Source organism: Mesoplodon bidens (genome assembly GCF_964165515.1).
Source record: "Mesoplodon bidens genome assembly, chromosome: 11".
Taxonomy (NCBI): Eukaryota; Metazoa; Chordata; class Mammalia; order Artiodactyla; family Ziphiidae; genus Mesoplodon; species Mesoplodon bidens.
The window spans coordinates 83,315,617-83,343,328 of NC_138167.1; the positions used below are offsets into that span (position 1 = coordinate 83,315,617).

The 27,712-nt window shown below is 38.5% G+C and overlaps 1 protein-coding gene across 7 annotated transcripts in view; it reads left to right on the top strand.

The window, feature by feature from the left end:
* The first annotated feature begins 2,585 nt into the window (after positions 1 to 2,585).
* Positions 2,586 to 27,712, top strand: part of NR2C1 (nuclear receptor subfamily 2 group C member 1) — a 42,338-nt gene continuing 17,211 nt past the window's right edge. The window contains exons 1-10 of one of the 7 annotated variants that reach the window (XM_081249285.1): positions 2,586 to 3,278; positions 7,747 to 7,819; positions 9,124 to 9,195; positions 11,162 to 11,392; positions 14,639 to 14,720; positions 15,917 to 16,096; positions 17,169 to 17,316; positions 17,417 to 17,507; positions 21,591 to 21,775; positions 22,997 to 23,162. In XM_081249285.1, coding sequence (XP_081105411.1) covers positions 7,766 to 7,819; positions 9,124 to 9,195; positions 11,162 to 11,392; positions 14,639 to 14,720; positions 15,917 to 16,096; positions 17,169 to 17,316; positions 17,417 to 17,507; positions 21,591 to 21,775; positions 22,997 to 23,162 — 1,209 coding nt within the window. In that variant the 5' untranslated portion in view covers positions 2,586 to 3,278; positions 7,747 to 7,765. The remainder of the gene's footprint in view (positions 3,279 to 7,746; positions 7,820 to 9,123; positions 9,196 to 11,161; positions 11,393 to 14,638; positions 14,721 to 15,916; positions 16,097 to 17,168; positions 17,317 to 17,416; positions 17,508 to 21,590; positions 21,776 to 22,996; positions 23,163 to 27,712) is intronic. The other 6 variants (XM_081249288.1, XM_081249287.1, XM_081249286.1 and 3 more) reach the window with 6 other exon arrangements.

Below are 27,712 nucleotides of genomic sequence, written 5' to 3' on the forward strand. Positions count from 1 at the left end.
GAATTGCCTTTGTATCCTTTCTGTCTTCATTGTCCTTCTGTTATTGCATCTGCCCTAGCTCAAGTCCTTGTTACCTCTTCCCAGTGACTGGCATAACTTTTCTTCTAATTCCAATGCCTTCTTTGCATGGTCCCATTTTAAACACTGCCAGAGCCATCTTATAAGGCATAGTTCTAATCTAGTTTCATCCCTGCTCTTTACAACCTTCATTGGCTTCCGAGTGGCTTGGCGTGGAACACTTTTCCTCAGGTATCATACATTGCAGGTAACCCCAACCCAACCTTTCTCTGTTCACATCATTTTGTTTTTCTTCATCCTTTCCCCCACCTCCATTTCTGCCTATTTATCCAAGACTTCTCTGTAACAGTTGATCCTAGTCCTTCTGTCTCTGTTCCTCCTCAGATCTATTGTCTCCTTCCTCTATGCTTCCGTAGCCTTTAGCTCCTAAACAGACTTTCTTATGGTGCTTATCACATCCTAGCCTTGAGAACAGCAATTGTATCTTGTTCATTTGAGATTCCTCCTCAGCATCTGGCAGAGTGCCTTGCATGCACCGGACACCCAGTATTTGGTGAGTTAAATTAATTCAAATGGATCTTTTTTTTTAATTCCTCTAATATGCAAATCATTCTGGAGCCTATGCCACTTTTAATGTTATTTTCTAATGGAAATTTTCTAGTAGGATTTTTGTTTTGTTTTAAGATAAAGGTAGTAGTAAATTTTCAAAAAGCCTCAATATCAAATCCCTCTTTTTGCGGGGGGGGGTTCTTTTATATGAGTTGGTCATACAGCATGTTAAGAACCAATCTTGAAATACTTTTTTTTTTTTTTTTTGCGGTACGCGGGCCTCTCACTGTTGTGGCCTCTCCCGTTGCGGAGCACAGGCTCTGGACGCGCAGGCTCAGCAGCCATGGCTCACGGGCCCAGCCGCTCTGCAGCATGTGGGATCCTCCCGGACCGGGGCAGGAACCCGTGTCCCCTGCATCGGCAGGCGGACTCTCAACCACTGTGCCACCAGGGAAGCCCGAAATACTATTTTTTTTAAATGAGAAATTTATAGAAACACTTTTTACTTAAAATGATAATATAGTTTGTATCTTATTGTCCAGATAGACATATAGATCCTTTATAAATAAAATATTAGCACTGTAAATAATGTTAATATGTATTATATTTATACACAATAAATTTACTAAATTTACTTTTGGTGTGATGATGTCTTTTTTGTTTGTTTGTTTGCGGTACACGGGCCTCTCACTCTTGTGGTCTCTCCCGTTGCGGAGCACAGGCTCCGGATGCACAGGCTCAGCGGCCATGGCTCACGGGCCCAGCCGCTCCACGGCATGTGGGATCCTCCCGGACCGGGGCACGAACCCGTGTCCCCTCCATCGGCAGGCGGACTCTCAACCACTGCGCCACCAGGGAAGCCCGATGATGTTTTTGTTTTTTAGTTTTTAATATTTATTTATTTATTTATTTTTGGCTGTGTTGGCTCTTCGTTTCTGTGTGAGGGCTTTCTCTAGCTGCGGCTAGTGGGGGCCACTCCTCATCGCGGTGCGCGGGCCTCTCACTATCGCGGCCTCTCGTTGCGGAGCACAGGCTCCAGACGCGCAGGCTCAGTAATTATGGCTCACGGGGCCAGCCGCTCCGCGGTATGCGGGATCTTCCCAGACCAGGGCTCGAACCCGTGTCCCCTGCATTGGCAGGCAGATTCTTAACCACTGCGCCACCAGGGAAGCCCCCGGATGATGTCTTTTAAACCATAATTTTTTATAGTCACACATTTAAGGATGAACCACACTGACCTGTTTTCCTGAATCATAATTAGGGGAAGCTATTTCTCACCCACAAAAGATACTCCCCAAATGGCATATTAGGCCCTGAGAATAGAGGAGAGGTCTCAGATTGCCTTTTCCCATTGGACCTATAGGATACTTTCTTAGCTTTTGCCTTTGGGACAAACTTAATGATTTGATCCCAAATTTGGGTGGATGGAGGAGGGGCTGCCTTAAAACAACCAAACACACAACAAACGGTACTAAAAGGAAGAGGGAAACTTCTAGAGAATGAGGCATACAGCATAGTTTTACTTGTTAAGGGTTTCTGCTTGCCCCTTTTCTTTGTCCAGCCGCCTAGTTCCAGAGGGAAATGACAGAGGAGATGTTCTCCTTACCAGTGCACTTTTGTTTTCCCTGACTTGGGTTTCTGGCCTGAATCCGTGACTGCTTTTCTAGTGCCAATCAAAACTAAGAGACATTTTGAGGACCCCCTTCTCTTAAAATCTAAACCACACAGTGCTTTGCACACAGGGCAGCCCTTGCTGCCACACCTCGGTGCCTCAGGAGCCACTATCAGAACGTGAAGTTCCGTCAACGCCTCATTTCTCAAATCTTCATTGACCATTAGGCACTGTCCTATAAGCTCGGGAATACACCGCTGAACGAAACAGACTAAAGCCAGTCTTCGGAAGCTTTCATTCTAAGTGATTATATTAAATTCTAGCTCCATTTAGCCCTTATGCCTATTTACTCACAAGACTTTATAAGTAAAACTTAGCCTTACTATATAGAGGACTATGCCCCAGCTTGTTTTATTTAAGGGTATTTAAAATACTTTATCGGGATCTACCCAGTTTTGTTAGTCCTCTAATAAGCCGTTTAGTCCAAGCTAAGAGCCTGAAACAGAGCCCACTTCACCACAAATTAGAAACCGAACTGTCTAAAACTGATTGGGTTATCTATCCTGGCTCAAATCTGAACAGTCTCAAAACTTCCTTTAACGACCGCCTTTTGCAAACGGAACGCTAAGGCCACGCGGCTTCTCGAAGTCCCGAATAGGGACGCGCAGCTGCGGCGAGGCAGTCTTCCTCCCATCCGATAGGGGATAGTCCACCTCCAGAGGCTGGGTTCTCTCATCCCTCTACCCGGGGAACGTCACTACCTCCTCTCGCCGCCTCTCCACTGCACGCATGCGCAGGCGCGGACGGGAGCGCGCACCGAGGAGCCGAGGGAGGGGTCACGAACTCTGACCCCCCCCAAATACCCAAACCCAGAAAGCTCCCTGCCCCCATTTTTTAACCCTCCCCCCTTCAGCTTTCTCCAACCTGTCTCTTCCCGGAGCCCCCCCGCCGCCCAGCAGCCGCTGCAGCGGGGCTGTCGTCTACGCCCGGCGAAGGACGTAGCTCGGCAGAGAAGCGCCGGTAAGAAGGGACGGGTGAGGAGAGAAGCAGCTGCAGCGGCGCCCGGAGCGGGCACCGTGGGGAGGTCCCTTCCTCCCAGGTACGAACGGACGCGCCCCCAGCGTTCCCAACAGCCTGCGGCTTCGGCCGGCAGAACCCGCCCTCCGGCAGTGCCGCGGCGCGCTGCTCGGGGCGGGCTGGGAGCGCAGAGAGCGGCCGCAGCAGCGGGACCGAGTGCCCGGGGCTCCGAGAGAGGCCGAGGCCGGAGCCGGAGCCGGAGCTCGGCGCGGGGCTCGGAGCCCGGAGAGGGGCTGGGGCGGCGGGCGCGAGAGGGAGTCCCCGAGCGGCTCGGCGCGCACGGCAGCCTCTCCCGCGGCGCCTCTGACCTTTCACCTACAGGAAAAGCTTCCGTCTCGGTGGCGCTGCCGCTTCCCCCGCCTGAGGGAGCCGCGCGCCGCCCCCGGGTCCGGGGCGCCGCGTGGGCTCGAGCGCCGGCGGGATGCGGAGAGGCCGGCCTGGCTGCGAGTGGCCGCGAGCCGAGGCCCGGATCCCTTTCACCGCGAGCCTCTGGCTAGTTCTCGTGCTTACACAGGACGGATGGAATAATGCTCTCAACTTTCACGACCGACGGGGGCGGGAGTGGCCGCTGCCTTTGGACCTGTATCTTTTGAGAAATAAAATGGAACGGCCAAGGGTCCTCAGAGCAGTGGGCATGTCCAAGCTTCCAGTAGCTCTTTTGTTAAGAAACTGTACCTCTGACTCCAGCAGATGCCGTTTTACGAATGACAAATGTTGCCAAACCTGTCTCGTAACCTTCACCAAATACGTCAGCTGTTGGAAAAAAAAAAAAACTGGAAAGGAAAAGCAAAAAGACTTGAAATGAAGCCCTTTAGGGGTTTTGTGCCTCCGGAACTTGTAAATAGGCCTTCGACTTTGGAGGGTTTTTGAACAGTGTCTGCTGTGCGGTTGGTTGATACACAATGATTGATTTTAGATTTTGCTTGTGTGTCAGTTTGGTAGATCTAAAGGAGATATTTCTATTTATTCTTTTTTTTTTTTTTTTTTTTTTTTTTTTTGCGGTATGCGGGCCTCTCACTGTTGTGGCCTCTCCCGTTGCGGAGCACAGGCTCCGGACGCGCAGGCTCAGCGGCCATGGCTCACGGGCCCAGCCGCTCCGCGGCATATGGGATCCTCCCAGACCGGGGCACGAACCCGTATCCCCTGCATCGGCAGGCGGACTCTCAACCACTGCGCCACCAGGGAGGCCCTATTTATTCTTTTAAAAAAGTGGGTCGCATAAAATGTAATTTCATCATTCTTTGTAGGGACATGTCAGTCTTTTTTTAGGAAATCAAAGGCAGCAGACATTCCCCAAATATCTACTCTTTGTATGTCTGCTACACAAAATATAATTCCTACTCCTGGGGAATAGAAAAGACAAAAGAAACCGCATATGATAAAGGCTTAACAGTCTATATAATCATGTAACTTTTAGAAGTCATATAGGACCCTGTGCACCCTCTTCAAATCTTTTATGAAAGCCATGGACTCTCGCTAGAAAAATGCACCTTCCCATAAAATTTTGCATACAATATTAGAAGTAAACAGAAGTTTGTTCTTGAGTCCTTGTTAACAGCCTTAGTATACACAATAAATGCTGTACCCATCTAGAAAGATTGGATTGAAAACAAAAAAAAATTAGAACTGAGTTTTAAAGGTGGGGAAATTTAAATGAGGGAAGAGGAGCTTGGCACTGTATATTGGGGAATAAACAACATTCCAGTTGTCCTGAACAGAGGCCCCTCTGGGACTGGTAGGAGATAAAATGCGAAGATGAGGAAGTCAGACTATAAAGGAATGCTGCTTTGTGTCTGCAGTGGCAGGCATGTTATAGGGGCTTAGTAAATACTGAAAACATACCAGGAGAAGGGCTGAAACTTTATTCTTTGACCATTAAAGAGACATTGGTACTTCTGAAACAGGAGACTGAGGATGTGTTTCAGTTCTGTAAGCATCCTGAGATCTTGCTGTTTGTCAAAGGTGCTGACACAAAGTTGATTTTTGCCTTCTAGGGGCTTTTCATATACACAGTTTGTGTATATTAGACAATCATCCAGGAAAGTCAGTTCTGGGAGTAGCTGAAATTTGTTGTCTGTTTCACCCACCAAAATATAAATTTTACAAGGGGAAGTTTGTTTTAAGACTCCCTGCTCAATCCCTAACATTTAGAAAAATGCCTGGCTCATAGTAAGCACTCAACAAGTATTTGTTGAATGGAAGAATATTGAATGAATTATTGGATCAATGAGTATGAACATTTTCAAGGCACTTCATAGACATTTTAAGGTACTTCATAGACATAGGCAAATTTCTTTCTAGAAATATAACAATTTATACTTACATCAACAATATGTAAAGAATGCTTATTTTTCCTCAGTTTTTTGAGTTAAATTTAGTCTTGGAAAACAAATATGTTGATCTAGTGATTCCATAGCATTCATGGTAGAGAAGCCATTCGCAAAGACATGGAAACATGAAGCAACATGGTAAATTCAAGGATACAGGTAGTGCATGTGGCTAGAATGTAAGGTTTAACAAATGACACCTCACGTTCATGGGCTTCCCTGGTGGCACAGTGGTTAAGAATCCGCCTGCCAATGCAGGGGACACGGGTTCAAGCCCTGGTCCGGGAAGATCCCACATGCCATGGAGCAGCTAAGCCTGTGCACCACAACTACTGAGCCTGTGCTCTAGAGCCTGCGAGCCACAACTACTGAGCCTGCGCGCCTAGAGCCTGTGCTCCGCAACAAGAGAAGCCACCGCAATGAGAAGCCCGTGCACCGCAAGGAAGCATAGCCCCCGCTCGACGCAACTAGGGAAAGCCCACGCACAGCAACGAAGACCCAACAGAGCCATAAATAAATAAATAAACAAACAAATAAATAAAAGGACACCTCATGTCCTATAGTTAAAGGAAAGGCTTTGAAGAATATTAAGAGCTAAAATTTTATTAAATATATATGTTAGAGCAATCTGGCAGCACAATATTAAAGTAGCATTTGGGTGAGTATTAATGGACTTTGAGGTCAGGAAACTGGGAGAACGGCAGGAAAGGGACAACAATCAGTGTCAGATCATCCATGAGTAATGAAATTGGAACAGAAATGAATGAATGACGATAAAAGTCACTAAAAACTGTAGTGTAACTGGCTTAAATGAATCTCAGAGGAAGAGTTTTTCTTGTGGGAGAAAATAAGTGGCCTTGTTCAAAAGACTACAACGTTAGCAGTGTCCTTGAGATCTACATACAGCGCAAGCCAGGAATAGAGATGGAGTTACCCTGAAGAGATCTGTTCAGGACCCTCTTGTCTGATGGCTTGGACCCCCATGAATTGCATGGGAGGCAGCAAGACTTCTGGAAATTTCATGCCAGCAGAAATGCTGCCAGCTTGGACTGAAGGGGACAGAGATGGGATGAAATGAATGAAGGCTGTTGGATTTCTGGGACCCTACTGGATGGGCAGTAGAGCTATTCAGTTTTGAACATGTGTTATCCTTCAAGAAAAGGGAAGAATGACCCCCCCAAAGATGGGTCAGAGTTTGGGAGGGCTGCCACTGCCATCATGGACCCAGAGCACACAGACCTGCGAAGTAACTGTCTCCTTGGTTGGTTCCAGAGGTTGAGGGCACTACTTTTCAATCTAGTGAGAGAGAGTTGAGTAATTAATCTAAATATTGTGTATTGCTTTTAGAACAAGTAATTGAAGCATTTAAGGTTTTAAAAGTAATTGAAAGAAATCAGACAATTTGGCAATTAACATTAATTATAATTACAGAATATTAGTGAATTTATGATAGTATATAATACGATAAAGTCAGAAATAATTTTTGTATTCTTGACTACCTGATACAGAGAAAAAGCAAAAGCCAAAGTCAACCCATTAATCTTACTGGCTCTCAAATCCATTTGAAGACAGTTTTACATTAAAATTCAAATTAATAGAACAATGAAGAACAATCACAAAATTCTAGAGAAATCTAGTCTTCTGAATGAATGCAGTTATTTTGTCAGTGTTTACAATATACTGCTTTAAAAGTGTGTTAAATGACTACAGGGATGTGGTTTTTTTTTTACAGGCTCGGTTGCCCTTATTCAGTTAATAAACTATTCCTAATCTATATCAGAGGTCTGCAGTTTAGGCTTCAGTATCTTTGAAAAGTGAAATTGGTTGGTATTGAATAGTTTGGGTTTTTTTAATAGACGTTTTCAGAATTTATAAAAGCACAGTGAATAGTTTTATGAACCCCTGTATAAACTTCAGCAGTCTTCAGTAATTGTCAGCACGTGGCCATTCTTGTTTTGTTTATTCCTTCCCACCCCCACCCACACAGCTGGATTATTTTGAAGCATATCCTAACTATCATATAATTCCATTTGTAAATTCTTCAGTAAATATGTTTTATGGGTATAATTGTAAATTATACAGTTCAGTAATTCTTCAGTAAATTCTTCAGTAAATATGTTTTATGGGTATAATTGTAAAAAAGCATCTTTTTACGTTTGGCAGGACACTTGGCAATTAAATCATGGCAACCATAGAAGAAATTGCACATCAAATTATTGAACAACAGATGGGAGAGGTATGTCTAGTTTACCGTTCATTCACTGCTTCACCAAACTTATTTATACCAAGTGTAGTATATGCTAGGTTTTGGTGGTACAGAGATAAAAGATACCCTTGACTTTAAGTGCACTTTGATCAAGTAAATCAGAAAGAGAAAAACAAATACTGTATGCTAACACATATATATGGAATCTAAAAAAAAAAAAAAAGCTTCTGAAGAACCTAGGGACAGGACAGGAATAAAGACGCAAACATAGAGAATGGACTTGACACGGAGAGGGGGAAGGGTAAGCTGGGACGAAGTGAGAGAGTGACAGTGACATATATACACTACCAAATGTAAAATAGATAGCTAGTGGGAAGCAGCCGCATAGCACAGGGAGATCAGCTCAGTGCTTTGTGACCACTTAGAGGGGTGGGATAGGGAGGGTGGGAGGGAGATGCAAGAGGGAGGGGATATGGGAATATATGTATACGTATAGCTGATTCACTTTGTTATACAGAAACTAACACAGCAAGGTAAAGCAATTATACTCCAATAAAGATGTTAAAAAAAAAACCCTAAAAAAAAGTTCGCTTTGATCTAGTGAGAGACAGTTGAATAATTGGACAATCATAATAGGATATGGTAAGTGCTGTGATAATTGTATAGGGTGTTATGGGAGCACAGAAGAAAAACAACTAATGAAGAGTTGTGGTAGAGTGAGGATCTAGCCAGGGAATGTTTCTGAGATTCCACAGGTGTGGAATCTGAGGTTTAATGGACCAGTAGAAGGACATCCATGTCAATAGATGGGTCTTCATTTTTTTAAAAAGTTATGTCCTAGTAAGAAGTACCATAATCTAAAGGTTTTCAAAGTATCATCTAGGAACTCTTTCAGAGAGTCAGCAAGGTCAAAACCATTCTCATAATAATACTAAAATGTTACAGTATTTGCCTTTTCACTATCATTCTCTCACAAGTATATGGTGCAATTTTCCAGAGGCTGCATGTCATGTGATATTGTATGATGAAATATGTCAACATTTAAAAGGTGTACATAACTCACTGAACCAGTGTTTCCCAAATGACCAATACACAATGTTACACAGTCACTCATGAGTAAAGGATTCACATTGCAGGATAGATTTTAATATATAGTTTCTGATTCCACATTGCAACTAACCTCTAAAAAAGCTATCACTTGTCAAATGTTGGTGTCATATTAAAGAACAGTTTACATAGTTTGAAGAAATAGTTAAGATATTCTTCCCTCTTTTACCCAATAAACGTAAAGCTTGATTTTCTTTATATATTTTAACCAAAACAACATGTTGCAGCAGGTTGAATGCCCAGGAAGGTATGAGAATCCAGCTTCTATTAAGCCAGATATTAAAGCAGTTTGCAAAAATGTAAGTCAGTGCCACTCTTCCCATTGAATTTTCTTTTGTTTGGAAAATTATTTATTTTTCATTAAATATGTTACTTATGTTAACATTTAATGGGTTGTTTTTATTTTATTTCTTTTATTTTTTAAATAAATGTATTATTTATTTTTGGCTGCATTGGGTCTTCGTTGTTGCACGCGGACTTTCTCCAGTTGCAGGAAGCAGGGCTACCCTTCGTTGTGGTGTGCGTGCTTCTCATTGCTGTGGCTTCTCTTGTTGTGGAGCATGGGCTCTAGGTGTGCGGGCTCCAGTAGTTGTGGCTCGCGGGCTCTAGAGCGCAGGCTCAGTAGTTGTGGCACACGGGCTTAGTTGCTCTGCGGCATGTGGGATCTTCCCAGACCAGGGCTCGAACCCGTGTCCCCTGCATTGGCAGGCAGTTCTTAACCACTGTGCCACCAGGGAAGTCCCTGGGTTATTTTTAAATGAATTAATAAATATTAAAAATATTTTTCTATTTGAATTTCTAATACGGTAAATATCAGTAGATACAACCTACATAAACAGAAGTTCTTTGGGCTCTCAGTGACTTTTTTTTTTTTTTTTTTGGTGTGTAAAGGGTTAGTGATTCAGAACTTTGCTGTAAATTTTGCATAGAAAATAGTCTTGATGAAAATAATTTCAGAGAAATAGAAAAAAGTTGGAAACAAATCAGCTTTGCCATTTTAAAATTGAATCAAGGAATTTAATTGGCTTAATGAGTTTATCCTGTAAAATATTTGCCTAGCAACAACAAAAACCGTCAATGCTAGGCTGTTCTTTTTGTTCATGAACTTGCTCTTCCCCAGACTACTCCATCTCAGTAGATGGCAACTCTGTCCTCCCAGTTGGTCAGGCCAAAATTTTATAGTCATCCTCGACTCTTTCCTCATATTCCACGTCCAATCCATCAGCATATCTTGTCAGCTCTCCCTTATAAAATATCCCATATTTAATCATTTTTCACTGCTAGCATGGCTGCTACCCTGATCTCAGCCTATATCTCTGCCCATATATTATACCCAAGTGCTGCCATTATCTGTGCAATAGCATCCTATCTGGTCTCCCTTAATTCTGTTCTTGAACATTCATAGTCTGGTCTTTGCACTAAATCTAGAATGATCCTATTTGCAAAAGATCCTGCCACTTCTCTTCTCTGTAAACCCTTCAGTGGATCTCCATGTCATCCAGTAGGAAATCAGTCATTTTATGGCCTACTAAATCCTATTCAGTCTGGCCCCTCTTGTCTCTCAGATCCCACCTCCTACCATAAATCTCTGTCTCCCATTCTATTTCACTCACACAGCTCTTGGTGTGCTCTTGCCTCAGATGTATGGAACACACTCTTCCTGCCCCACAGGCTGCTGCTTCTACCTGGGATGCACTTCCCCTAGCTAGTTCTAAGCCTTTGTCTGCTACTTACTCAGGTCTGTGCAAAAATGTCATCTCCTCATCACTGTCATTCCATCAATGACTCTCACCTTATTCTGCTTTATTTTACTTTGTAGCACTTAATACCACCTGACAATATTATTTGCTTATTTGGTTTTTATCTGCCTTTCCTCACTAAAATAAAAGCTTTATGAGAATAAAAATTTTGTTTTGTTTATTGGTGTATCCAAGGACTCAGAACAGTGATTGGCAAATAGAATGTACCCAATATATGTTTGTGTAAATGGAAGGTGAAAAGGAGAGGAAGGGAAGGAATCAGAATAGTGAGATCCATGTGTTCTTACTATTGTAGCTTTATTTGCACATTTGTTTATTTCTGTAGGATAAGATGTCAAAGTAGAATTGCTAGATTTAATGGTGTGTGTGTATGTGTATTATATTGAATGTATGTATGTAATGGTATGCTTTTCTAGTCTAGCTTTGTCTTAAGGTATGAGAAAATTGTGCTTAGAGAAGAAAAAAGATTAAGTTGACTTGATTACTAATGACATGATTGTGTTAGATTGTTACAGAGCAGCCAACTGGCCAGAAAATCCAGATCGTGACAGCACTTGATCATAATACCCAAGGCAAACAGTTCATCCTGACAAATCGCAGTGGCTCTACCCCAAGCAAAGTCATTCTGGCCAGGCAAGATTCTACTCCAGGAAAAGTTTTCCTCACAGCCCCAGATGCAACAGGTGTCAACCAGTTTATTTTTACAACTCCTGATTTGTCTGCACAACACCTCCAGGTAAATAACTAGAGTTTCTTTTTATTTTACCCTTGAAAAACATAAAAAGCATATCATAAGTGTAAGTCCTGACATTAAGACTTTATGTCCTGCATGTTCGGTAGGAAAAAATCTTGCATAAAATTATGTGCTGCCCTCGCCTACGAGCCACTATTCCTTTCCTCAAACATCCTCACACCCATATATTTTGGTGGGTTTTTAGTGGCTCACAGTAAGAGCCAATCTGGCTAGTTTGGGCAGGAAAAGATTTAACAAAGAATGTAGAGAGCTCAAAGAACTGTTAGAAAGGCTGAAGAAACACTTGTAGGTCAGGTTTCCAAGAATAACTACTGGAGCATGCTTCAGAACTTCTTCTAAGTGACCTTCTGCTTCTGCACAGTTAGGAAACTTCCAAATCAGGAGCATCTATAGAATTCTATAGCTGCAGTTTCCAGGACCAAGATGCCTGTGCCTTGAACAAGCAGCTGCCAAATCAAGAAGTTGATATTCTAGCTGCCAGCTTTGTCACTTTTGCTTCCTCTTTTGTCAATCAACTACATCTTCATTGATGTAGCAAGCAGTCTATCATGGTTATGCAGCTGTTTTTACCACTGGTTGCTATGTTTGAATACAAATACAATGAACCCTTAAGTTTGCCTCCAGAGACTTTGAGGAGGGTGAGTACCAACTTAAAATTGGGTTCTGTATTTTGTGATGAAAAAACTGATCAAAGAAAATCCCTTTTAGGATTGAAAAACTCCAAATTCATAAGATACAAAATTATGCCTATATATCCTGATCGGTTCTATTATTCCAATTACATAATTTATATTATTTTTAGAAACAGCTACGGTAGAAAATGGATAGGATATATAAAATTATTTTATCAGAAAGACGGAAGTCACTAAAAAAATGTATAACATTATCCATACCTTAATTTCTTTATTTTCTTAACTAACAGACTTGATTTTTTTTCAGAACAGTTTTGTGTTTACAGAAATATTGAGCATTTAGTATAGAGAGTTCCCATATAATCTCCGAACACACAGTTTCTCATATTATTAATATTCTACATTAGTGTGATACAATTGTTATAATTAATGAACTAGTAGTATTTATACATCAACTGCAGTCCATAGCTTTCCCTAATTTTTACTTAATATCCTTTTTCGTTCCAGGATACGATACTACATTTGTCATGTTTTCTTAGACTCCTCTTAGCTATGACAGTTTCTCAGACTTTCCTTGTATTTGATGATTTTTGACAGTTTTGAAGTATAATGGTCAGGTATATTATAGGTTGCCCTACTGTGGGACTTTGATGTTCTTTTTTTTTTTTCATGGTTAGACTGGGGTTGTGGGTTTTGGGGAGGAGGATCACAGAGGTTAAGTGCCATTCTCATCATATCATATCAAGGGTACTTACTATCATCATGTTTTATGACTGGTGATATCACCTGGCTTAAGAGGTGATATAAGATTTCTCCACTCTAAAGTTACTCTTTTTCAAAAGACTTTCTCTATTTAAAAATTAAGATGATATTGGTACTTTGCCTACGTTATGGATCATCTCTAAGAGCAATGAAAGAGAAACAGGTATAGGATAGAATCTCCTGGACCAAAAAGATTTGATTTCTGGTCTGGTGACCAAGATGGGATGTGGGCAAGCCCATTAACCTCTCAGTGTCTCTTCCACCCTTAGGAATAATAGCAGATAAAATATTAGCACCATTTGCAATAGATATGCTATTAAAGAAAAGAGTGATACTTGTTGTAGATGCTTTCAAAGGACATCTAATACCAGAAATTGTTCGTTTATTTAAGTTTTCATTGAAGACTGATTTTTATGGTGATATAAGAAGAAATGATGCCACTATAACATAGTAAGGGACCGCTATTTTATTTTATTTTTTATTTTTAAATTTTTTTGGTTGTGCCGCTTGGCTTGCATGATCTTAGTTCCCCTACCCAGGGATCGAACCTGCACGCTTGGCAGTGAAAGTGCAGAGTCGTAACCATTAGACTGCCAGGGAATTCCCTGGGACAGGTATTTTAATGACTGTTTAAAGTTTTTAAAATCAGAATTATTCCTGAAGGCATTCACACCCCTAAGAGAAGAAAACGAGTCAAAGTAGAGGTTTATTTTGTGGGCTGTTTTAAAGCAGGGGAAGATGTTTACTAAATGACGCATTTTTTGGCTTGAATTTAATTTGTTCACATTTCAAAAGATTGAAAAAAAATGACAGAAAGATTGAAAGATAAACCTAAAAGAAGAAACTAGTATTTCTTTGCCAGTATTACATTAGCTGCACCTAGTGATGAGCTCTTAATATAATTTAAAGAAGTTTGGTGATTTGCCCAAGGCCACCCCACCTAGTCCCCACTAACTTGCTGTCATTAACAGACTCCAGAGTCCATGCTCTCAACCTCTACACGTAACCCAAACCTTAGACAGCTCGAAAAGTTTATACCTTTGTATATCAGTCATGTTCCATAGTTATAAGTAAATGCTTTAACATTTTTTTCTTTTTTTTTTTTTTTTTTTGCGGTATGTGGGCCTCTCACTGTTGTGGCCTCTCCCGTTGCGGAGCACAGGCTCCGGACGCGCAGGCTCAGCAGCCATGGCTCACAGGCCCAGCCGCTCCGCGGCATGTGGGATCTTCCCAGACCGGGGCATGAACCCGTGTCCCCTGCATCGGCAGGCGGACTCTCAACCACTGCGCCACCAGGGAAGCCCAGCATTTTTTTTCTTTATAACTCCTTTTCTATTAAAAAAAATCAGATTTATCTTTTTATGCTGTTATAGCTTATTTTAGTTATGTCATTCCATGTGGAAATATTTTGAGTTATTCAAAGACAAATGTCATGATAGGACTGATAACTGCTGTAGTACTTTAATGTGTTCCATATGAATAATAAATACGTAATGGGTGAGATACAGTAAAAAATACTCATGTATTTGTGTGTTTAAGACTGTTTACTTTAATGAAATTGTTATGGAACAAGTTATCGAACAAATTAAAAAGGTATTATTTCTGTCTGTGCTTTTTATAACATGGGAGTTTTAATCTATATGTAAAGAAAATTAAGAATACTTTAATCGATGCATGCCTAATAGAGTTCAAAGTTTCAGAATAACTTATGAAAAAGAAAGCAAAAAGTAAGATTGACTGAATGTTCTTTTAATTTTTTACATGAGAATATTACTAAGTAACAACAAATTATTGTGTTTTTGTTTGTTTGTTTGTTTGGGGGGGTTTTCTTTAGCTCTTAACAGATAATTCTTCCTCCGAACAAGGACCAAATAAGGTTTTTGATCTTTGCGTAGTATGTGGAGACAAAGCATCAGGTAACATTAAAAATAACCTCCTATATGTGTTCTCTTGTTAAAATAACTATCTCACTACCATGTTTCTTCTACTGAAAGTAAAAAGAAAAAGAAACAGGTTGTTTTTATGATTCATATTTGTAGCCTATGAAATTTAACTGATTTTTCCCCAGAGCTTTTTATTCTCCTAAAGGTTTTTTATTTCAGTGCAGTTTAATGTGATCTTGCAATGACATAAAATGCATATTTCAAAGAGTTATGAAAGACAGTTTCACTTTTTGAAAGTAAACCAAACGTGGAAATTTTTCTGAATGTGAAACCAGTTTTGTCAAAGGAATTGCTTAAAAATTAGTTGTGATCCTTAATAACATGTATAATTAGGTTGTTAATCTACCTGTTGAGTCCTGTTCTCATTCCAGGAATACAGAGTAACAGATTATTGAGGTGGAAAAGCTCTGGTTAACCTCTGTGTAATGCTCTGCATAGCTGAGCAGGCACTTCTCCAATCCTATTTCTAGTACTCAGGGTTATGCCATTTTAGTTCCTTCATGCCAGAAATACACACCCATATTTGTTCATATAGATTCACAAGTGCCAGTGGGATAAGTTTAAGGGCCCAGCTTGTTTTCTTTAATCTTTTTTATCTTTTCCATAGCTTCATTAAAAAAAACCTCCACTAGAGCTTTTCCCAGAGTATATTCAGTTTGTTAATAGTTGTGCCAAAGAGATGGTTTGTGAAACGATAGGCTTATCAAAGTATAACAGATTTCTCCAGAAATTTAAAAACTGGAACTCACAATGAGGAAAGATTATTAGATTTCAAATACTAACTGACATAATATTCTTTTTTTGGAGCAAAGTTTTTAGAATAAAATAACTTTTTGCAGTATATAACAGAACTATAATTTGTAAGTGATCTCAGAAGTGAAAATAGTTTTTATATCATGGGGTTATGGGTGATTTTGTTTCTTCTCTTTCCCAAATTTTCCATGCCATTGTTAAGATTACTTTACAAAATTTAAAAACTCATACTGTAATGTATTTTATCAGAGAATAAGTTTGTGCTATTCTCTGTTTGGTAATTCCTAAAAAAATTTTTTATGTCATAAACTCAGAAATCTCAGTTTCATTTCATGTTTAAAGGGAAGAAATGGGCTTATTTCATTTCAGTTCTGAAATATGTGACTTTTGTGTTTTCTTAAACATTTTGTCTTTAGGGCGTCATTATGGAGCAGTAACTTGTGAAGGCTGCAAAGGATTTTTTAAAAGAAGTATCCGAAAAAATTTAGTTTATTCATGTCGAGGATCAAAGGACTGTATTATTAATAAACACCATCGAAATCGTTGTCAATACTGCAGGTTACAAAGATGTATTGCGTTTGGAATGAAACAAGACTGTATGTATTAGCTTTAAAGGAGAGAATACTTTTTAAGAATTCAGGCACACTCTTAGAAGTGTGTTAAAATTAACACGTTAAAATATGTCAAATATATATGGTTTTTAATTTAAAGTTTTCCAACTAGAAATATAGAAATATGTGAATATGTATGTATTTTTTATACATTCAACAAATCTTTATTGAGTGCCTATATGCCAGGCATGTATTTTTAATTTGAACATGGTAATAATAATAATAATAAACCAACTAACTAGATACAAGTTTAGCTTTTGATTAAACTATCAATACTTAAGTGATTAATAAGGTAATGACAATAGCTAGTATTGAGTTCTCATTATGCTTTACTCTGTGTATAGCGTATGAATTAACTTATTTGTTCTCACAGCAAAATTATCAGTAGATGCTGCTGTTATCCATTTGACATTTGAGTGAACAGAGGAAATTTAGTAACTTGCCCAAGGTCACACAACTAATAAGTGGCAGAACTTGGACTTTAATCTTGGCAGTTTTTTTTTCTCAGAAAATGTATATGTAACAGCTACAGTATACCATCTCCTAAGTATCATGAAATAAAATTGCTATAAAATAAATTAAATATATTACCTCTGTTTTATAAATGAAGACTAAGCAATTGAATTGCTTCTCAAAAGTCTCCCTGCCCTTAACTGAAAAAAGATTTAACTTGGGTCTATTTGTGGTTCTCTATTAGTATTGTTTTCAGTTGGTTAAATATTACTTCATTTTTTAATACTCTTATATAGGTAAGTAAAGGACTCCTAACTTCAGGTTTCCTTTTTGACAGTGAGCTTTTAAAAAATAGGAGGAGTTCTACATTTCTGCCACGGCTGGGGCAGGGAGAGAAAAGAGAACAAGAGATGCACATTGGCCAGTTTTACTATTTTGAAGCAACTTTGTTGAACTTGCAAAAGATTTCTAAAGATTGATGGTTATCTTTGGAGTTCAGTTACTGTAACCATGTCTCCCATTAGCAGCATTGCTGACCTAAAGCTTACATTTGTGATTGCCTGTAAATTCTGCATTGTGATATAAGTTTGACACATTTTTGTAGCTGTTCAGTGTGAAAGAAAACCCATTGAAGTATCAAGAGAAAAATCTTCCAACTGTGCCGCTTCAACAGAAAAAATCTACATTCGAAAAGACCTTCGAAGCCCATTAGCTGCAACTCCAACTTTTGTAACAGATAGTGAAACTGCAAGGTATAGTAAAAACAACCAAAAACCACATATATCAAGGAGCTGGTAATTTGTTTTTCTTCCCAGTGAAACTAAGGCTAAAATTTGTACTTATTTATTATAGGTCAGCAGGACTGATAGATTCAGGAATGTTTGTGAATATTCATCAGTCTGGCATAAAAACTGAGTCAACTATGCTGATGACACCAGATAAGGTGTGTTTAGTACAATTAATTTAAAGCTTAAATTTTTTTCCTTTTCTCCATCAATTTGGCCAATAGATTTGGTCTTAAATATTCCCTGTTACAAGTTGCTTTTTTTTTTTTAAACATAAATTACCATCAACTATTTGGTAGTGTCAAATGACAAAACTAAAAGATTTTAGTGATGAGTTTGATGTCCCTTATTTAAGGGAAAACAATCCATGGATTAGCAGATTACAGTGCTCACAAGCAGTGGAACACTCTTCCAGAGGAAATTTAGTCAAGAGTGAGTTTTATAGAGCATTTGAAGCAGCAGTGAGGAAACAGGGCTTAATTGGCTCAGAGGTTGGGGATTCTCTTGTGACTCTATCGAGTCCTGTTGTCTAGGGTAAGGTGAGGTCACTAAAGCTGGAGCAGGAGGATTGTGACTGGTGTATGATAGGTTTCCTTGACAGGTGTTTCCTTTAAGTGCAAACTGACTTAGGTTTTTGAAGTGGACCAGGTCACTAGAGCAGCCTCCGTTTTGCGAGTCCTGATAATACAAATTAACTTTATCAGTAAAAATGTTCATTATTCCACTAGAACAATTATAGCTTCAACATAAAAATGACAAACATTTAAATGTCTTCCAGGTTTCTTTTTTTATATATCTATAAATTTACTTATTTTATTTTATTTTTGGTTGCGTTGGGTCTTCACTGCACGCGGGCTTTTCTCTGGTTGTGGTGAGCGGGGGCTACTCTTTATTGCGGCGCGCGGGCTCCCCATTGTGGTGGCTTCTCTTGTTGCCACGGGCTCTAGGTGCACGGGCTTCAGTAGTTGTGGCACGCGGGCTCAGTAGTTGTGGCTCACGGTCTTTGTATTTGTGGCGCATGAGCTTAGTTGCTCTGCGGCATGTGGGATCTTCCTGGACCAGGGATCGAACCCGTGTCCTGTGCATTGGCAGGCAGATTCTTAACCACTGTGCCACCAGGGAAGCCCTCTTCCAGGTTTCTTTCATCTTGAAATAAAAGTCCTCAGAAATAGAAATGTATAAGTATAAAATTCTTTATATTCCTTTTGTGTTCTCCTACAGATTTTACAGAATTAAGATACTTAAAATATTTCAGGTGAAGAGAAATTCCTAGCGCACCTCTCAAAACATTGACTTGAGTCAAAAATAGGAATAGGGTTGCATGAACTCTCATATTATGTATCCAGGTCATCTGTGTTCTCTTAGAGAGTTGGAGCAGCTCTTTATTGAGCAAGGCGTCTGAAAGAGAAAAGGTTTGCTTATTTAGATCCAGCATGTAGAGTTTCTCTAGTGTTAAACATTTTTCCTGAAGACAGATTTCAGAGAGACTATGAATAGTGTTTCTCTCAGGCTATAATGTGATCTGGTTTCATATGCCCTATAAGATTATTCAGTCTATATATGGCCAGATTTATGCTGTTATTTGTTGCTTGATACGTTAAGGCACTCTTAATACTTGTGCTCTGGAGTCAAATTTCATCTGCCATTTACTAGCTGCATAACCTTGGGCAAGTTATTTGACCTCTTAGTGCCTCAGTTTCTTTCCTCATCTGTAAAATAAGGGATAATAAGAGTGTCTACCTTACAGGCTGAGCTTTAGCATGTTGTTATTAATTGAGGAGATTTGGTATCTTACCATAAATATACATCGTGAGGAATTACATACAAGATTTCACTTATCCTTATCTACATGGTTTGTGCTTAGAATGGTGGTTACAATTTCATTGACATTACCCCCATTAGGAAAGGAAGAGAACTAAGTTTTGTTGAAAAATTACTATTTGCCCAGACACTGTAATTTTCTATATGCTTTTATATTAAATTATATTAACAGTCTTGTGCGGTTAGTTTCTGACGAATGGTCCCAAAACTGTCAAGTTACAATGTGAGATCTTTCCACATTAAACATCTAGTTAGGTACACGTTATGAAATGGAAGAGATTATATAAGTGTTTAAGTTTTATTTGAAAATTAGAACACCTAAAAATGTTAACTCTTTTTACTCATATACATACAAGAAGGCTGGAGCAGTGGTTAGGATCATGGGCTTTCCAGTCAGACAGTCTGACTTCCCATCCTGCCTCCACTGCTTACTGCTGGAGTGACGATGGGTAATTCTTCTTATCAGTAGTAAAGGGATGATGATTCCTATTTCACAGGGTTGTTGTGAGGATTAAGTAAAAAACATGTAAGTAGCAATCCTGTAAGAAACTCAGTAACTAGTGGATTACTCAGTAAATGATTCTAGGACCATTCATTAATTTGGGGAGAGCACAAAACTTATTTGCCTACTTATTCAGTGAAATCAATTTCACATAAACTAAAGAATTGATAGAAGAAACGAAGTTTAGGACTTCCCTGGTGGTGCAGTGGTTAAGAATCCGCCTGCCATGCAGGGGACACGGGTTTGATCCCTGGTGCAGGAAGATCCCACATGCCACGGAGCAACTAAGCCCGGGCGCCACAACTGCTGAGCCTGCCAGCCACAACTACTGAGCCCATGCGCCACAACTACTGAAGCCCACGCACCCTGGAGCCCGCACGGTGCAACTACTGCACCCACGTGCTGCAACCACTGAAGTCCGTGCTCCTAGAGCCCGTGCACTGCAATGAAGAGTAACCCCCACTCACTGCAACTAGAGATAGCCCCCACACAGCAATGAAGACCCAACACAGCCCCCAAAAATAAATAAATAAAATTAAAATTAAAATTAAAAAAAAAGAAATGAAATTCAAGGAAACATATGTATCCTCTTAGGGTTAATAACACTAAAAACAAAAACCGTAAGGGTATAATGAGGGGACTTTCTCAGTGGTCCAGTGGTAAAGAATCTGCCTTACAATGCAGGGGACGCGGGTTTGATCCCTGGTCAGGGAACTAAGATCCCACATGCCACGGGGCAACTAAGCCGTGTGCCACAACTGTTGAGCTCGCACACCTCAACTAGAGCCCACATGCCACAAGCTATAGAGCCCACGCGCCCTGGAGCCTCTGCGCCACTACCAGAGAGAGAAGACCCGCACACCACAATGAAGAGCCCGCATGCCTCAACGAAGATTCCCCATGTGCTGCAACTAAGACCCAATAGAGCCAAAAAAGAAAAAAGAAAAAAAAAAGCTATAATGAAAAAATTTAAATATCTGTGGTCCTATCAATAGGCCATAGAAGGCAACGAAGGGCCTTTCATTAGGTTAGGGTAGAATAATTAGAGCATTTATAAAAGAATGACTAATGAATTGAAGCACATAAAATATATAAAAATCTGAATTTAAAATGATACTCAGAATTCATCTTTCATCGTGAGAGGTTGCTATGGCATTGATTCATTGCTCTAAAAATAGATAAGTAAAAGGAAGAAAAATCAAGCACCTACCTGCCTTTCCTGTACAGATTATATTTCTGGGTAGTCAGAGAGTTAAGGATAGAAAGTTTTTTCATAAAAGAATTATAATTTATATGCATAAAAGAATACACATTAACAAAAGTAAGAGCTGAAGACAAATAGGAAAACGTGCAATGTATAACAAAAGCCCAGTATCTTAAATATGTAAAGAGACTTTCCAGCTACACAGTGCCTGATGTTCAATGCATTTAACACAGTGGCTGGTAAAAGTTGACATCCTAGAAGTCTGTTGAATAATCCACTTTCCTTTTTTTTCTCTTTTCATTAATAAAACATTAATTTTATCCTATATAACTTTAAAGTTTGTATAATAAGTTTTGGAAATTACTGTAATAATAATATCAGAATTTTAATGCTAAAAAGAACTTGAAAGACCATCTAATTTGATATCACTTTACAGAGAAAGCAATTGTTACATGGATAGATTAGCCAGTAAGTGCAGTTTTTAGTTTAAAGTAACTTTTGTATAAACATTTCCTAGGAAACGTACCTGATATTTTTAAACTTGTAGTTTCCTCAAGTTCCTCAGAGCTTAGAGCTCTTTGATTTTACTTTTTGGATTTCATTTATCTTAGAGTACTTTTCTTTTGGCATTTCATACTCTAGAATTAGATATTTCAGATTTAAAAGTTTACTGATACCAATTTGCAGAATTTTAATTTTTTTTTTTTTTTAAAGGCTGAATCATGTCAGGGAGATTTAAGTACATTGGCAAGTGTGGTTACATCATTAGCAAACCTTGGAAAAACTAAAGATCTTTCTCAAAATAGTAATGAAATGTCTGTGATTGAAAGCTTAAGCAATGGTGATACCTCTTTGTGTGAATTTCATCAAGAAATGCAGACTAATGGTGATGTTTCAAGGTAAGGTCTGTTTTGATCATGTGTCCTTTTGCTCAAGTGTCCTTTAGTATTTCTTAAAATATGTTTATGTTAAATATTATTTACAGAAGTTTCAAAAAACATATTTCTATTAGACTTAGAAAACTTAAGGCATAAGTAAATTTTAATTGAAAAATTCTATTCAATATAAAATGTCCAGCAGGTTACGTTGTAAACAGTGAGCCATAAGTGAATATGATAAGATTAGAAATGTAGTCATAAAATTCAGGAATTTTTTTTCAATAAAGATGATAATTTGGGTCTGATTTTTCAGATATCTTAGTTGCCAGATTTAATCTTTTGTGTATTTAAAGTTAAATATTTGTCTTACTAGGCAGTCATGTTCATTTTCCCCACCAATTTCTAGTGATGAAAATAGATTTTAAAAACTTAGTTGAATCAATTACGATTTTAAGTTTACACTTCAGGAAACTCAGGAAACTCGTATCAGAATTCTACTTTTCCTTCTTTTGGTATTAATACTTAGGATGCAGAAACCAGATTTTTTCAGGCTTTTTTCACACTATTCATCTTCTGAAATATTGAAGAAACTGCATTTAAGAGTCTCAAGTAAGTACTTTGTTAAATATGAGATTTTAAAGAACTGTAGAAGGCATTTCATTGTAAAATATGGGGAGCTATTTTGACTAGTTAATTTGCTAATATTATTTGCCATCCTGATGTCAAATCCTTATAGTTCAGATATAGGTATGTTACCATAAGTTTTAAAGTATTCTCTGAATTTTTAAACAAAATTAAAACCTAACTTTGTGTTGTGTAGAATACAATAAAGTCAACATAAGTTCTTGCCCTTGTTTTTCTAAATAACTTCTGTATGTAAAATAAATGGGCTGATACCTTGTAGTATCAAACGTATAACTTGTAAAAGCATATTTTCATACCAAAGCATAAGAATTTTTCTCCCCTTAAATTACATAAGTTTTTTTTAAAAGACTTTAATTCTCTGGTAAAATACATTAATATAATAATATAGTTTTTCATACTACATATTTGAAGTTTAATTTGTTGCTTTTGGAGAGAGTGAGTCAAAGACATCACTGAAATAGAATGCTCAGTGATACACCAAAGTTCTATTTTCTAAACAATTTTTAAGGCCTAAATCTTAACTTCAGAATTTTATATAGAATTTTCATTTTATTGTGGAGATCGGCCAAGCTCACAGCTTCTGATGTCTCCTTATAGGGCATTTGACACTCTTGCAAAAGCATTGAATCCTGGAGAGAGCACAGCCTGTCAGAGCTCAGTAGAGGGCATGGAAGGAAACGTACCTCTAATTGCTGGAAACTCAAGCATAAATTACATCGAAAAAGAGGGGCCACTTCTCAGCGATTCACATGTAGCTTTCAGGGTATTTCTATATATATATATATATATTTCATAATTTTTATGTTGGTTACCATTTTGATTTTAATTGTCCTTTCAAAAATCAAAGTATATTTGTTGTGCTTTTAACATCAGAAATACCCCTGATAGAATTTGAGACAGCAGCTAAAACACATAAAATAATGGCTCAAGAAAACATCCTGTTTATAAATCATAGTCATTATATCAAATAATGTGTTGAAGGGTATAAACGTCAGCTTTTAGAACATTTAGACATTTTCTTCATTTATACTCTATTAAATATAGTTTTGTTGATGGTGGTATTTTTAACTTAATATTGGCATTTGTGATGTGTTGAATCCACTGGTTTATCCAGTGCCTAGCTACTACTACTTTAGTGTAAACCAGTTATCTAAGACCCAGATATTCTGCTTTTACCAAGTAACTACAAAGAACACAATTAATTATATATTGCCCCAATTAGCTAGCTCTCAGCTTTATTTTAAGAAGGTTAAAATTATTTAATTCTAACTTTTGGTTTTTAACTTTTTATACTCTAACCACTTGGAGAAGGTACATTTGTAATTTCTTTTTTGCTTCCTTAAATGTGTTAGTTTATGATGGAAACAATGCATGTGGAATACTAGAAACAATGCATGTAGAATATTAGAAAATAACTTTCTGGCATTTGATTTGTCATTCAAATCATATTTGGACCACAGCTATAGAGAGGCTGACCATTGAGGCCCTACATTAAGACCCTGCTGTTCTGACCCCTCCATTTTAACCGCTCTTTATCTGTGCTCTGCCAGTTCTCAGTACTATTAGCGAATCATATGCAAGTGATTGCAAGTACTTAGGAGATTTCAATTAGCAATGCATAGCCGTCCTGGAATACCTGAGGGTAGTTGCTCTTGACTTTACTATAGATTACAAATTTCCATGGATTTCTTACGAAAATATGCACAGTTATCAAATAGATATGTGTGCTACTGGCAGAAATAATGAACACAAATCTAACACTGGCCAGAACTGCATATGATAAAATTTATTCTTGTAAAATTGGACTTGTAGAAATGGCCCAGAGAAAACTCACAGTGACTTAAATAATAATGGCTGTAATTTGATATAGGCAATAAAACATATCAGTGAAACCAGTCTTTATGGAACATTTCACCAAAGATAATTTACATGGAAAAAATTAGAAATGTTTTACTTGCACTTTACAAGAAAAAATTTTATGGGGGCTGTAAGAACAGGCAGTGGGAATAATCAGTGTCATTCTTTAAAATTTTGTTTTGGACAGGTGTGTTGGGGAAATTAGAACTTTTTTTTCCCTTCTAGAATTGGTTTTTTTCTTTCTGTCTTTGACCCGCCATACTCTGGGTATCCTCAGAATCAGCACTATGAAGTTTCTCGCTCTCCTGAAAAGGACAGCTCCTTCTTTCTCTGATTCTTATTTACAGCCTCTTGAGTTTTACTTTTCAGTGAGTTCCCAGCCTGGTACTGTCATGATTAGTTCTCTCATTGAGATTTTATGGTCATGAGTTTCAAGCCCTGATATCTATAATCAAAAATTCAGTCCTCGGGCTTCCCTGGTGGCGCAGTGGTTGAGAGTCCGCCTGCCGATGCAGGGGACACGGGTTCGTGCCCCGGTCCGGGAGGATCCCACATGCCGCGGAGCGGCTGGGCCCGTGAGCTACGGCCGCTGGGCCTGCGTGTCCGGAGCCTGTGCTCCGCAACAGGAGAGGCTGCAACAGTGAGAGGCCCGCATACCTCAAAAAAAAAAAAAAAAATTCAGTCCTCCCAATTGCTGAACTAACTAGCATTTTGTTTCTCTCTGGCATTTTTGTGTACAGTGCAGTTTGCACATGCTTTCATGCACATTCTTTCATTTGAGCCTCACCACGGTCTGTTGAGAAGCTTTGGATTTTTATTGTCGTTTTGTAAATGAGAAGAGATTTGGAGGCTTTCGTTGTCTTATTGAAAGAATTCCAGACATTAAGAAGAAATAGTCTAATATTTAACTTGCATTTTGATTCTGAAGAATCTAGGACAATAGTAATATTTAACATTTTTATTAAACTTTAGTTTCTGTTGTGATTTCCTATACTTTATTCCACTTGATTTTTTAAAATTTCCTATACAAATAATCAAGGTGGACAGAATTACCATTTAGAAATAAGCGTATGAGACAGAGGTAGGTATTTCTAAAACTGTTCTTCTCTGATGTTCATTATCTCAATATTAGAATCACAGCCCTTCTAGTCACCATGTTTGATGTTTGGGAGACATTGTCATTCTCCCCAAACCTCACTACCTTCCATTCTATGACAGAATCCTAACCATTCTATTGTTTGAATTTCTCGCTTCCTCTTCATTTTTACTGCCATATTTCATTCCTTTACAAATTTTTTACTTAAACCGTTAATAGTAATTAACCTTTGCTTCCAGTCTCCTCATCTTGTCCTGTGCACTGGTAGCAGAGTGATATTTGTTAAAAAAACAATCCAGTTTTGCTTCTGTGCTGCCTAAAATTCTTCAGTAGTTTTCCATTGCCCATCGTTTCTCAGACATGCCTGTCCCTTTCTTGGCCCATTCTATAGCTCATTCAGTTTCCATTTTATTCCTCTGTTGAGACTACAACACCTAGCTTAGTGGCTCACAGGGAAAGATGCAGTAATATGGTTGCTGAATTACTATGTAATCCAGGGTCACACAGCTAATTAATGACAAGTTGGAAGTATTATAGAATCCAGGTCTGCTAATTCAAGTCAAATGATTTTTTATTTTATTTATTTATATTTATTTATTTTTGGCTGCTTTGGGTCTTCGTTGCTGCGCGGGGGCTTTCTCTAGTTGTGGCGAGTGGGGGCTACTCTTTGATGCAGTGCACCGGCTTCTCATTGCAGTGGCTTCTCTTGTTGCGGAGCACAGGCTCTAGGCGCGTGGGCTTCAGTAGTTGTGGCACACGAGCTCAGTAGTTGTGGCGCACGGGCTTAGTTGCTCTGCAGCATGTGGGATCTTCCAGACCAGGGCTCAAACCCATGTCCCGTGCATTGGCAGGCAGATTCTTAACCACTGCGCCACCAGGGAAGTCCCCTGATAACTTTTTAGAAGCTGTATCATTCAGCCTGTTTTCAGAACTGCTAGAAAGGTAATTGCAGACAAGTAATGACTTCTAAAATAGGTAGCCAAGTTTAGTTCATGTCAACACTTTTTAAAAATCGTCTTAATATAATAAATGTGTATAATTTGAAAAATGTGTTTAATTCAATTTATAAACCTGAAAATCCACAGGCATTTTTGGGAAACTTTAACACCTTTGTAGTAGAAATTCACCTTCTCTGCATAGAGGAAGAAATCTTTGTCTTTTCAGTCTAAAAGACCTGTTGAATGAATTGTTTCTTCAGCTAGCATTGGCTTTCTGATTGATATTGCTAGAGGTATATCTTGCTTTAAGAAAATTAAGTATGTAAAACAGATAAATTACAAGCCATTTCCTCTCTCTATAAAATAATACAACATGGCAGTCTTTTGAATAATGAGTTCTTCTAGTATATATTGCAAGTGGTTTCAGTTTTATGATTAGAGCAACAGAGACTTTGCAACGTTGCCACCACTGTTGTGTAAATCAGGGTGCATCTGTACTTTTAGCCCTTATATCCAGTTTTTACATATTATAAGTATTTCATTTGTTTAAAAGTGATTTTAAACTACTTAGCAAAGGGTAATCTTGTTTTTGCAACTTGTTCCTCCCCCCTTAAAACTAGTAATCTTTGGTAATCTCCGACTTTTCAGGCTTTGTTTCCCCTACTCACCTTAGTTCTGAAAACGTATGATAGGTCCCAATTTGTTTTTCATATACTTATGTGCAGAAACAGTTGCATCCTAATAATTATATTTATCATGCTTAATATCTGCTTACCTACAATTCTTTTAAGAATTGTCTTAAGTAATGTTATTTTAATTTACTGCTCCAGTAAACATTTCTTAAACATTTAAAAAATTATCTTTTCACACATGGAATTTCAACTGTCAGTTGCCCTGTTGTTTTATTACTTGACACCATTTATAAATAGATAAACCATTTATGGCTAATATTGAACAAAGGAAGTTAATACTTTTTACATTTTTATATAACATTTCCAGAGAACTTTGATATCATTTTGATGAAAACCTTTGATCTGTTTGGCATCGTAGACACCTTTGAGAATCTGATAAAAGCTATATATGCCTTCCCCAGAAAAATACATATGGACGTATCCACCCATCCCACCATAGAGGTAGCCACTGTTTACTGTGTGGTGTATCTCCTCCTGTCACATATATATAATATAATACATATAAAATGTATATGTATATACACATACTCTCTTCTTAACATAAATTGGGTCATCTACATATTATTTTGCTGATTTTTCTACGAAGATGTCTGTGAAATGTTTTTCCTATGCTATCTCAGTTTATCTTACTAATTTTAATGCCTACAAGATACCTTATAGCATGGATTATTCTTTTCCTTAGAGATAGAAGTTTGGGTTATTGCCAGCATTTAATTTCTCTGTTAAGAGT